At 40.7% G+C, this 12,760-nt stretch overlaps 1 protein-coding gene across 8 annotated transcripts in view; it reads left to right on the top strand.

Moving 5' to 3' along the window:
* Positions 1 to 4,813: 4,813 nt before the first annotated feature.
* The window catches only part of pam.S (peptidylglycine alpha-amidating monooxygenase S homeolog), a 111,344-nt gene continuing 103,397 nt past the window's right edge, over positions 4,814 to 12,760 (top strand). For 5 of the 8 annotated variants that reach the window (XM_041573527.1, XM_018234106.2, XM_041573516.1 and 2 more), the window contains exons 1-2: positions 4,815 to 4,950; positions 7,820 to 8,222. In XM_041573527.1, the coding sequence (XP_041429461.1) occupies positions 8,125 to 8,222 (98 nt within the window). In that variant the 5' untranslated portion in view covers positions 4,815 to 4,950; positions 7,820 to 8,124. 8 annotated transcript variants of the gene reach the window in all.

Below are 12,760 nucleotides of genomic sequence, written 5' to 3'. Positions count from 1 at the left end.
CCTCTGCAATCTGGTTTCCGGCCTGGTCACTCTACTGAGACTGCTTTGTGCAGAGTTACAAATGATCTTCAGGTTGCCAAAGCCAAAGGTCACTTCTCCATCCTTCTCCTCCTTGACCTATCATCTGCATTTGATACAGTTGATCACTCTCTCCTGATGCAGATTCTCTATTCACTTGGCATCCGTAACCAGGCTGCATCTTGGCTCTCTTCTTACCTTTCTTACCGATCATTCACTGTCTCCTATGATAACAAAACCTCATCTCCAGTTCCACTTAATGTGGAGGTGCCGCAAGGCTCTGTACTTGGTCCGCTGTTATTCTCCCTGTACACTCTGTCTTTGGGAGATCTCATCCATTCATTTGGCTTTAATTATCATCTGTATGCTGATAATACCCAAATATATTTATCCACCCCTTAACAGCTGAAACAGAGGCTCAGATCTCTAACTGCCTCCTGGCTATCTCAAATTGGATGAACCAGCGCCACCTCAAACTCAACCTAACAAAAACTGAACTTATCATCTTTCCACCTAAGCCTGGTCCTACTCCCCTATTTACTATCTCTATTGATGGCATGCTCATTAATCCTGTCAACTCAGCTCACTGTCTGGGGGTAATCTTAGACTCCTCTTTCTCCTTCTCTGATCATATTAACACCACTGTCAAAACCTGTCACTTTTTCTTACGCAATATTGCCAAAATCTGTCCCTTCCTTTCACCTGATACGTCCAAGACGCTCATGCATGCTCTCATCCTATCCAGACTAGATTACTGTAACCTTCTACTAACTGGCCTCCCTAACTCCCAACTCTCCCCTCTACAGTCTGTATTAAACACTGCTGCAAGCATTATCCTCCTCTCATCCAAAAGGGTACAGGCCCCTCCGCTGCTGAAGTCCTTATCATGGCTTCCTATAAAACAAAGAATAACTTATAAACTCCTCCTCATAACCTTCAAAGCCCTTCATTCCTCTGCACCTTACTACATCTCATCTCTTGTCTCTCTATATGTTCCTGGCCGAAACCTCCGCTCCTCTCAGAGCAACCGCTTGGTTGTACCCCCCACTACTACTGCTGTTTCCCGTATCAAACCCTTCTCTCTTGCGACTCCTTATATTTGGAATGCCATTCCTGAATCTCTCAGGAGAGAATCCTCCTTCAATGTTTTTAAAACAAAACTCAAAGACTGGGAGCACCTGGATAACACCTGAACTGGCACTTATATAACAGTGTAACAAACTGTAACCCACAGCACCTTAATACCCCTCTGAATTGTGTCTGTATGTTACCCTCCCATTTAGACTGTACTGGGTAGGGTCCTCTAGCCTTTTGTTTCCTTGACACTGAGCACTTAATCTGCATTGTAATTATATTTTATATTTATGTGAATTGTATTCTAATAATGCTCTTATTGTTACTTTTTATTCCAATGACCACTTGTTTGTTACTACTAATTTATTGTTTTGTTGTACAGTGCAGAACAAATCATTTCTTGTTCATCACAGGCTGCAATCTAGAAGTCTAACCTTGTGATCAGTTGGCAGCAGTTACAACAGGTCTTGAGAGCAAAAGAAACATAAACAATTTAATAAATGAACACTAGTTATCATTGTTGGAGTGAAAAGAGGTCATATAGCCAGAAAGCTAAGACACTGTAGACATAAAATGCCAGAGATTGCAGGAATTCTAGAGTTTAAAAATGGCTACAGAATGGAGATGGTCAACCTGCAATACTCTGGATGCCATTATACTTCAACTCCCAGACCCTCCGACAGCCTTAGAGTGGAGTTTCTTAGTATCAAGAGGGGTAGTGTTGTCTGTGCCTGGGGTAGACTCTCAGAGTGGGTAGCCCTGGTGTAAATATAATATATCGAACATTATTTCCAGCCCAGGCTTCCACCTGAATGGCTGATTTCACATCAGTGCTCTTAGCAATACACTATGTTTACCAACAGGGGAGTCGCTGCCATGAGGCAAGTTGAGAAATTCAGCAGTAGCCCCCCGAGTTATCTGGGCCGGATAAAAGCCACTCCTAGCAACTTTAAGAGCGGAATTTACGGTTATTAAACCAGAAATTCATCTCCTCTAGTGCAGAGAGTGCAATTGCTCTGATTTATTTCAGTAGGTTGCCCAGGGCCACATTTGTCTTGATACGACACTCAATTTCAAACCATTTGTTGTATCCCATAGCCCTAACCCACACTTGGGGGCCGATTCACTAACTTCTGAAGGATTCGAAGGTAAAAAACGACTACGACTTCGAATCAAAGGATTCAAAGTAAAAATCGTTAGACTATTCGACCATTCGATAGTCGAAGTACTGTCTCTATGGGAAGGTCCCCATAGGCTTGGCTAACTTTTTTTGATCGAAGGATATTCCTTTGATCGTTGGATTAAAATCCTTCAAATCGAACGATTCAAAGGATTTTATCGTTCGATCGAAGGAATTATTATCTGCGCTAAATCCTTCGACTTCGATATTCGAAGTCGAAGGATTTTAATTCCTAGTCGAATATCGAGGGTTAATTAACCCTCGATATTCGACCCTTAGTGAATTGGCCCCCTAATCTTTCTATCTTGTGCAAAATCAACTCAACTTACTTAAAGGGGTTGTTTACCTTTAAATTAAATTAAATTTTAGTATGTTGTAGAGAGTGATATTTGCAATTGCTTTTCATTTTTTATTATTTGTGGTTTTTGAGTTATTTGGCTTTGTAATCAGCAGTTCTCCAGCAATTTCAGCAATCTGGTTGCTAGGGTCCAAATTACGAATAGGAATAGAAAGCTGAGTAATCAAAAGTAGCAATAAGAATACATTTGTAGACTTACAGAGCGTTTGTTTTATTTAGATGGGGACAGTAACCCTCCATTTGAAAGCCGGAAAGAATCAGAAGGAGAAGAAGCCCAACATTTCGAAAACTATAAAAAAAAAAAAAAATTGAATTGAATTGAAGACCAATTGAAAATTTGCTTAGAATTGGTCATTCAATAACATACTAAAAGTTAACTTAAAGGCACCCCCCCCTTTAAATTAATCAACATGGAAAACATATCAGTATATTAAAGGAACAGTAACACCAAAGAATGAAAGTGTGATTAAGATTAAAGTAATGACATTATACTGTTAGCATACACTGATAAAAGCTATGTTTGCTTCAGAAACACAACTATAGTTTATATAAACAAGTTGCTGTGTACAGGGGTGCTTCGCCAATGAGGCAAGTTGAGGCTGTCGCCTCAGGCGGCAGTGCCCCACTAGGTACCAGGGGCAGCAAAAATGCTGCTTCTGGTATTTAAGAGCGAATTTCAGAGGGAGAGGGGGCAGCAGCAGTTGCTGCTGCCTCAGGCGGCGGAGGGGCCAGGATCGCACCTGGCTGTGTAGCCATTGGACAGCCGTTCAAACTGGAAAAAAGAAAAGGAACAGGTTACATAGCAGCTAACAAATGGCTGCCCCATGGCGACACTGCAACTTGTTTATATAAAATATAGTCGTTTTTATGAAGCAAGTATACCAATTTTACCAGTGCAGAGCAACAGTATGTTATATTTTCATTACTTTGATTCACTTTCAGTTTTTGGTGTTACTGTTACTTTAAAAACAGAGAAGTCAGAGGTGCCATAAAGTGAGGAGTCCTGCCACTGGTGTTGGGGATCACTGCTTATACTGTTCTGTGGAGCCACAAGCAGCAAATGGCTTAGCTAGGGTTGCCACCTGGCCGGTATTTTACCGGCCTGGCTGGTTAAAATTAAGTTTGACCCCAATGTTATTAATAGGGAAAAAATCTAAATATATAGGAAGGCCGGTATTTTTTTCCAAAAAAGGTGGCAACCCTGGGCTTAGTCAAGGTATATACACACAATTAAATCAAATTGTATTCCATAGTAGGGGGTATCCTATGAAACGCCACGTGTTGTTCACCTCCACACTCCTGTTAATGTTCTCTCTTTCCAAATTGGTCACACCAGCCAGGGGTGCTTCACCAATGAGGCGAGTTGAGGCTGTCGCCTCAGGCGGCAGCGACCCACTAGGTACCAGGAGGGACAAAAATGCTGCTCCTGGTACTTTAAGAGCGAATTTCCGGGGGAGGGGGGGCAGCAGCAATTGCTGCTGCCTCAGGTGGCGGAGGGGCCAGGATCGCCCCTGACACCAGCAGACCAGATTCAATCCATAAGCAATAAAGTAGGATGGAGCACTCAAAACGCAGGCTCTGCAGCCACAAACTTGAATTCTATCACAACATGTTTCCTTGATAGAATAAAAGTTATTTGCAGCAGAGCCTGTGTTCGGAGTGCTCCATCCTACTTTATTGTTTATAGTAGGGACAGGTTGTTCTGGAAAGATAATAGCCTTGGTGGGCTTTCCCTTAAGGCCTCTCCTATTCATATTCCAGTCTCTTATTCAAATCAATGCATGGTTGCTAGGGGAATTTGGGCCCTAGTTACCGGATTGCTTAAAACGCAAATTGAAGAGCTGCTGAATGAAAAGCTAAAAAACTCAAAAAAATTAAATAATCCAAAATGAAAACCAATTGAAAATTGACTCAGAATATCACTCTCTACTTCATACTAAAAGTTAATGTAAAAGTGAACAACCCCTTTAAGGCACAAAATCTTCCCTTTACACTTGCGAGAATGTGAATGATCCGTGCCTGTCATTAACGTGTGGGATCTAAGCACTGCAGCCAATAGGAGCGTCCTATGTCCACCCCAGACACACACTCTAACCACTGACAGCCCGAATTCTTCCGGCGCTCCTTCGTGTATTCAGGACGTGCTCTGCATATTGATAAAGTTGAAATCTTTTGAACGTTCGCTTTTTTTTCCAAGGGATTGTGGGGGTTGTAGTTTTCATATATTGCATTTCTTCCTTGTATTGCTGCACGTAGACTGGCGGCAGCTGGCAGAATATCAGGTGCCGAGCGCGGAGTGGCCGGTTTGGTGCTTTCCATAGTAAGTGCGAGTGGGGCTGTGGATAGGGGGGGATCCCGTGGCAGGGCGGCAGGAGACAACGCCAGGGTGTGGGAGGTAAGGGTTCCAGCCCTGGAATGTGACTGTCGTCCTTATTACAGTGGGATGTTCTGGGTGTGAAAAAGTTCCAGGGTTAAGTGTGACTGCTGCTCACTGACTCCCAGCGCTGACTCCCCCCGTAACTACATGTGTGGACTCTCCCTTCTTCTCATATAGTCAGGACATTGCTTGGCTGCTGTTCACATTACTTCAAGCTCCTTCCAGTAGCACTGGGGGAATGAGTGTGTGATATCTTTACAGTTTTTTAATCATTTTTGGCCCTAAGTTTTGGGTACTGACACCAATGCCTGTTCTGCCTGTGTGGTGCTTGAGTGATGGCTCTCACCCCTCTCTTTCTTTCTGTCATAAGATTTAGCTTCCCCTTTTAGCAGAAAAGAGGTTCATATTTAACTTGCTACTGGCTTTCCACTGATGATTACTGGAAATGAGACCCAACAGGAAAGTGCCAAGCATTGATGGCAGAAGCAGATTCTCTGTGGGGGGAATTCACGAAAGACTAAATAAAAGTGGAGATAAAAGTGTCGGATTTTCCACCACATTTACAAACCTCTATCACCACTTTTGTGAATTTGTCTTTTAAACAGACATTTCAGTCGTTTGCACGACATTTTAAAGACATTTTTTTTTTCTGAATTTGCCCTTAGTTCTTACTACACCTGTCAGTCAGCCATCAAATTCGATTTTTTGGGGGAGGAGGTTTATTGTACCTAGGAAAATACATCATTTTTTTTTCAGGATAACCTGGGCTTTCTAAATCTGCCCAAATGTTTGTGTCATTCTAATATATAGAATATAAGGGTCTAAATACAAGAAATGTTGCATAATATAGGGATTTGTATCAGAAATATGTTTTATTATCTTAGGTCAAGTGTCTAAAACTAAAAAAAAAATGCCCGTTACCCTTAGATAACATATTCACTCAAATTGCTAATATTGCCTCATTCATTAAGCTAAAACTAGTAAAATAATGCAAGTGTGAGTTCACTTTTTACATATAAAATTATATAAAATACACTTTTTTTTTTTGTTTAGTTAATGAGGCTTTTACACCTATAGGGTTAGACACAAACTTGTGCCCTGAATAAAAAATGCTAATCCCAATTAATATGATAATAATTCTCCAATTAGGCACCTACAAGAGGTGTGAAACGAAAATTGGGCGAGCAAGTTATCTTAGAATTGATTTGCCACATGGGAAATAGTTACACTGAGCTTTACTCCATGCGAGAAAATTTAGTTTTTGCGCCATTTCTATGTAGTTTGAAAGACAAATTCATAAAAGTACAAACATGAAAGCGCCGGCACTCACCCGCTCTTGACCCGTGGGTCCAGCAAACCCTGGTGCATCAACGTATATAATGTCCCCGACTCCAGACAGGCTTCATGCAATTGTACAACATTGGTACGGAGCACACAGTGGCCGGACTAATTAAAACTTGAAAGGTTTATTGAAAATCCATTAAAATCAAAACATGTAGTATGGGTATAGCATTACCCCCAACGCTTGACGCGTTTCGTGGCAACTTGCCACTTCCTCAGAAGCATTCATTCATAAAAGTGCCTGTAAATGGCCTTTCTTTCACTAAACAATGAAAAGTAGCAGTTGAGTCGGAATTTAGGCGGATTTCTGTTTGTGAATATGGAGAAAGTATTTTACACCAGTTTACCACCACTTTTACTCCAAAAATGGGCTCTCTCCACTTTTGTGAATAACCCCCTATGTGTACAGAAGGGAGGAAAGTGACATGGGATGGAGCTGCCTCTAAGAGCAGAGAAGGGGCTCAGTAAGGCATTATAGTTAAAGTATGATTCAGAAATTGCAATATAGATGAGAGGGGAGCCAATAACAGTAAAGTAGCAAAAATAGTTACAAAAGTAAAAAAAAATCTTTATTAGGACATGTACAGCCTAATGCGTTTCGTGCCAAATGGGCACTTACTCATAGGCTGCAGAATGATGCAGCCCCCATGTGGCACTTTATGCTATAGGTTGTTGCCTAGCAAAGCGGAGATTGTAAGATGAATATAATTGTCTTATTTAGTACAGCCCTGTAACCCAATACACAGCTGTATATTCAGACCATTGTAAGTATAGTGGCTCTTCCTCTTGCTGACAGATCTGTTTTCATTTTTCTGTGATGGTTCTCATTTCCTATTCAGCTTGGGCATGTCATAAAGTCGACCAGACGTAAACACTTTGGTCCACCCTCCCAAAAAATGGTAGGAGTAGCCTGCTTTGCTTCAGACCCACCCCTTCCCAAATGTAGTGGACGTTTAAGGAGAGGATGAGATGAAGGATAAGTGCCTTGTCTGCGGTATGGAAGCTTTCAGGATTTTACAACCAGTTATTGCGACTGGAATAGAATCAGCCTATTTTACATCTAGTTGTCTCAGAGCTGGGGTGTTTGTAGCCATTCAGATGGGGAGGCTGGGAACTGTAGTCCCCTGGGTTCAGATGGTGCTGCTGAAACGGAAATACTAAGTTAAATTGAGATGATTTAATGTTAATGCCTTGAGTTTGTTGTTTTATGGCAGCCAGTGCTCACAGCCAGGAGATTAACCTCAAGGATCAGTGTGTCTGTGACCTGTTCTGCGGCACAGGGGACTGAACTTTATTCAGCTTTTTTAAGAAGAACGATTTGCATCAGGAGAGAGCAGCACAGAGTTTGTTAAGGGGGGGCCTGGGTTTGGGAAGATCAAGGAACAAATAAACTGAGAATCATCAGCGCGGATTTGCTGGGGACTAGTGTTGTAATGTATTAGTCATCCATTATCTACCCTTTTCTCCGTAGGCTCTCAATGAAGACGGATGCTGGCGTTTGCGTGATGTCACTCAAAGGACCGTTCAGTTGTGGGTGATCAGCAGTGTGCCAGCATCTAAAGGAACCAAAGCAGTGGAACTTGTACCCTGATCAGGCACCTTATACTGGACGCAAGTGCACTTCTTCCCTCAAGAAGATCGTATCCCAACAAGGATGTGTATTTCTGGCTACCTGTGGGGCAAGCACTAATGGAGTAGGGGGATTGATCCAGCTTCCTATTACCAGGATTACAACCCTGCCTTTAATTTCTCCTGAAGTAAGGCACAGACCATATTATGGATATGGCCAGCCTCATTAGCAGCTTGCTTGTGCTCTTTCTCATATTTCAGAACAGCTGTTACTGTTTCAGAAGTCCCCTCTCTGTCTTTAAGAGGTGAGATATATGTGGTGTAATATCATTGTGATGTTCTGTGCCAAACCATGTACGTGTGTATTCTTCTAGGGGTAATGGAGACCCGTTACATATTTTGGAATTAACTGTTTCTGTGCTAAATGCTTACCGGCAACAGCTGATGGATTATTTGTGCTAACATGAGTTGGTGTGTTAGTCTACACACTGAACATATGCGAGAGGGGGATTCTCTACAAACACCATATGTACAAATACAGTTATAGAACTGTATTTCTTTAATGATTTATTCATGATCCATTAGAAAGTCCTGCTTTAAACCAGCTTTGTATAGGCTAATTATTATCGGCCACAGCTGTGCCTCAGAATGAAGACATATGCATAGAGCGAAAACTGGCTGGTCTGTGCTCAGTAATAAAACTCTAAGGAGTGTCTTTATTAAAGGACCAGTAACATACATTTTTTTTTTTTTTAAACAATTTGTTTCTACATATTTTTTTTTTAAACAATTTGTTTCTACATAATGAAAAAAAAACACCAAGACACATTTAACTTTAAATTCGCAAAGTCTTTATTAATAAATAACTTACCGGTGCTCCTCTTCAGAAATGGCGACAGGGTGACGATTCATAGTGCTGCAATCGATTTCTCCTCCCTGGCTATCTCCTATACAAGGCAGGGAGGAGAAATTGAGTGGCACAACTATGGATCGTCGCCTTTCTGAAGAGGAGCGCAAGAGGAGTATCGGTAAGTTATTTCTTAATAAAGACTTTGCGAATTTAAAGTTAAATGTGTCTTGGTGTTTTTTTTCATTATCTAGAAACAATTTTTTTAAGATTTTTTGTTACTGCTCCTTTAAGCTGTGTAAAAAAAAAAGCAGCTTTGAAATACAACAAACTGCCACAAAAATGCCATGGTGCACCACATAAAATCCCACATATCTGTATAGATGTGTAATGGTTTATGCGTGTAAAATTTTGTTTGAAAAAGTGATTCTAAACTTATCATTGCGTGCGGCTGCCTTTTACACAGAGTTTATATCAGTTTTCATCGACTTAATATCAGCCCGAACGTATGCCTTTCAATGGATTAAACTGAGGTGGTATACAGGTATGGAACCCATTATCCAGAAAGCTCAGAGTTACGGAAAGGTCATCTCCCATAGACTTTATTTTATACCATTAATCCAGTTTTTTTTAAAAATGATTTCCTTTTTTTCTGAAATAATAAAACAACCTTGTCCTTGATCAAAACTAAGATATTATTAATCTTTAGTGGAGGCAAACAAAAAGCCTATCGGGTTTATTTAATGTTTACATGATTTTCTAGTAGACTTGTGGTATAAAGATCCAAATTACAGAAAGATCCGTTATCCGGAAAACCCCAGGCCCCGAGCATTCTGAATAACAGGTCCCATACATGTAATATAATAGCTTCATTTTTAACACTAGACTGGCACTGAAGAAAATATAATTTAATATGGCCAGTTTTGTATTGTGCTGTTCGTCCAGGCTGATCGCCAAATGATCAGAAGAGCAGGAAGAGGAGGAGCAAAGCTTCACTTCCTTTTGGCCACCCAATGGCAATTTTCTGTCAAGGTCAGTTCACCAAGATCACATAATGATACCCCTCTCAACTGTCAGGGAGTTGAAACCTTACAAACTGCCTTACAATCTGAACCTGTATGGCCAGCTCAATGAATACAGATGAGCATTATAAGTGCACTCTTTATTTTACACCACTTTTTACTTTGCTAAAGGGCTCCAACACTTTTCAGTTCAGTTGTTCACCAGAAATAACGACTTTTTCCAGTTGAGCAGAATCCCGAGTTTAAAGGGTTTGTTCACCTTCCAAACACTTCTTTCAGTTCAGTTGTTTTTAGATTGTTCCCCAGAAATAAAGATTTTTTTCAATTACTTTCCATTATTTATTTTTTACTTTTTTTCCAAAGTCTAAGTTTAAAGTTGAATGTTCCTGTTTCTGGTGTTTCAATCTTTCAGCTCAGTAATTCAAGCGCAGACTCTAAACTGTTAAAATTTTGCAACATTTAGTTGATACATTTCTCAGCAGCATCTCTGTACTATTAGCAACTATTGTATCAATTGTAACAGCTGTAATGAAACATATTCTGCTCAGCAGGGACAAATATAAGAAATGTATCAACTAAATGTATCCATTTAGAACAGTTTACAGGGTTGGAGACCCCCCCCCCTCCCAGAGCTGCTTCAGAAGGTGAAAAAAGACACTTGACACTTCAATATTAGAAAAACGGTCACACATGGAAAATAGAAAGTCTGCAGAAAAAGTCATTATTTCTGGTGAAAACAACTAGTTGTTTGAAGGTGAACCACCCCTTTAAAGACAGCTGTATTGATACAGTAGTTGCTAATATTCCACAGATGCAGCTGAGAAATGTATTAACTAATATAGCAAATTGTAACAGTTCAGAATCTGCACCTGTAAAAAAAATAAAACATGAAAATCAATTGAAAAAAAGTGTTTGAAAGGTGAACAATCCCTTTAATTAGGCATTCCATTGCTTTATAAATGTGCCCTATATATGTCAGAATTCATTATCTATGGAAATAAATATTGCTACATAATATATAAATATTGCCACGGGCACTTTACATATGCTGGCATCCTTTAGTGCTTTGATTTTTTTGGCCGGGCAGACCTGTCGATTTATTTTACAGAACTATAATTAAAATGGACATACAAGTACCATTACAATAGTTTTAGATGATTTTTGGCTTGTATGTTAGGGGGGGATGATCCTGACTCAGGCCAAGTATATCAGTTGGTTTGTCACATGGACATTGTGGAAAATCTCATCTGCTGTTTCCCCATCCAACTGGCTTTCTCAATTCAGAATAACTTCAGAATAACAAGTTATTCAGAATTGAGAAAGCCAGTTTTTTTTAAAAAAAAAAAGACACAGCAAGTCCAGTTGATTTGACTTATTTCTACAGATATACCATGACCTGGATGAATGAGAATCTTCACAAACCAATAAAGTAGTAGTTCCCAATCATTTGGGCCTCTTTAGGGTAAAAGTAATGTGTACCGCTCTCCCGCAACTCCACTTTTACTGCAATGGTGGTGCTGGTCCTCCGATGACCTGGCAAGGTCCCTTAGCAACAGTTGTAAATTCACAGATCCACACACACTCTATTATCTGCAGTCGGGGACATGGCACCTGTTTTTATTATTATACCACCAGCAAGATCAACGTTTCGGGGGGTATAACCTCCCTTCATCAGGATACTGGTGGTAGAATAATAATATTAAAGGGGCCACGTCCCTGACTGCAGATAATTATGTGTGTGCGGATCCGTGAATTTACTACTCTTTAAGGCAGGGGTCCCCAACCTTTTTCACCCATGAGCAACATTCAGATTTGAAAAGTGTTGGGGAGCAACACAAGCACAAAAAATGTTCCTAGGTGGTGCCAAATAAGGGCTGTGATTGGCTATTGGTAGCCCCTATGTGGACTGGCAGCCTACAGGAGGGTCTGTTTGTTAGTACATCTGTTTTTTAAGCAACCAAAACTTGCCTCCAAGCCTGGGATTCAAAAATAAGCACGTGCTTTGAGGCCACTGAGAGCAACATCCAAGGGGTTGGAGAGCAACATGTTGCTCACGAGCTGCTGGTTGGGGATCACTGCTTTAAGGTGAAGGCACACAGAGCTGCTAGTAGCATCTACTTGTCGTGGCAACGGAATGCTAAAAAAAAAAAAAACCCTGCCATAGACAATACCGAGAATTGCCTCGGCTAAAACACATGTAGTGCCATAGCAAAGCCAATTATCACTATTGTCTATTTTTGTAGCCGTGACCAGTATCTTCACCCTTAGGGATGTCCAGCCTGCGGCCCTGCAGTTTTTTCTGTACTAAAACTCCACAATCAGTTTCCCCTACCAGCTGGGGTGGGCACATGTTTACACCTCTTCATGCAAGGAACTTTCCCAGATGATCAGATTCTCTATGTTTGAGTACCGTAATTGTATTCCATCTGAGAACTATTTATGGGTTTCCATGCAAGTAATTTAGTAACATCACACGCCCGAGGGGACAGGAAAAAATAGATTCCTAGCATATTTGTACAAAGGCACATTTTTAATGTGGGAGAAATAGTGCACATGTTAAGGCTGTTTGCCTGCCAAGGATTCGTTTTATTTGGAAAAGCCAATGATCCACACACTTTGTTTTGGGGTATGCTCTCCAAAGCAGTGCCGTGGTTTTCCTTATTACCTAGCAGTTTCAATTAAAAAGCAGGAATCAAAATAGTCTTTGAAGCTCCCAGTATTCCTCTGACAGCCAAAGGCTGACTTTTGCATTACAACAACTTCTGCTGATCTGAAGATTGGCTTGACTGTTAAAAGATAATCACATGGGAAGGAGGCAATGAAATCAGATTAGCACAGAGTTGCCAATGTAGTGTTCAAATCAACATGACAGATATTGCATTTAAGGTGGTCATAGACGCAGAGATCCGCTTATTTTATGATGTCGTCAAATGAGTGGTTCTCTCCCCGATATGCCCACATTGAAGTGGGTGAT

Source organism: Xenopus laevis, chromosome 1S, assembly GCF_017654675.1.
Source record: "Xenopus laevis strain J_2021 chromosome 1S, Xenopus_laevis_v10.1, whole genome shotgun sequence".
In the NCBI taxonomy this organism is placed as follows: domain Eukaryota; kingdom Metazoa; phylum Chordata; class Amphibia; order Anura; family Pipidae; genus Xenopus; species Xenopus laevis.
This window is presented reverse-complemented; position numbering and strand designations above follow the sequence as displayed.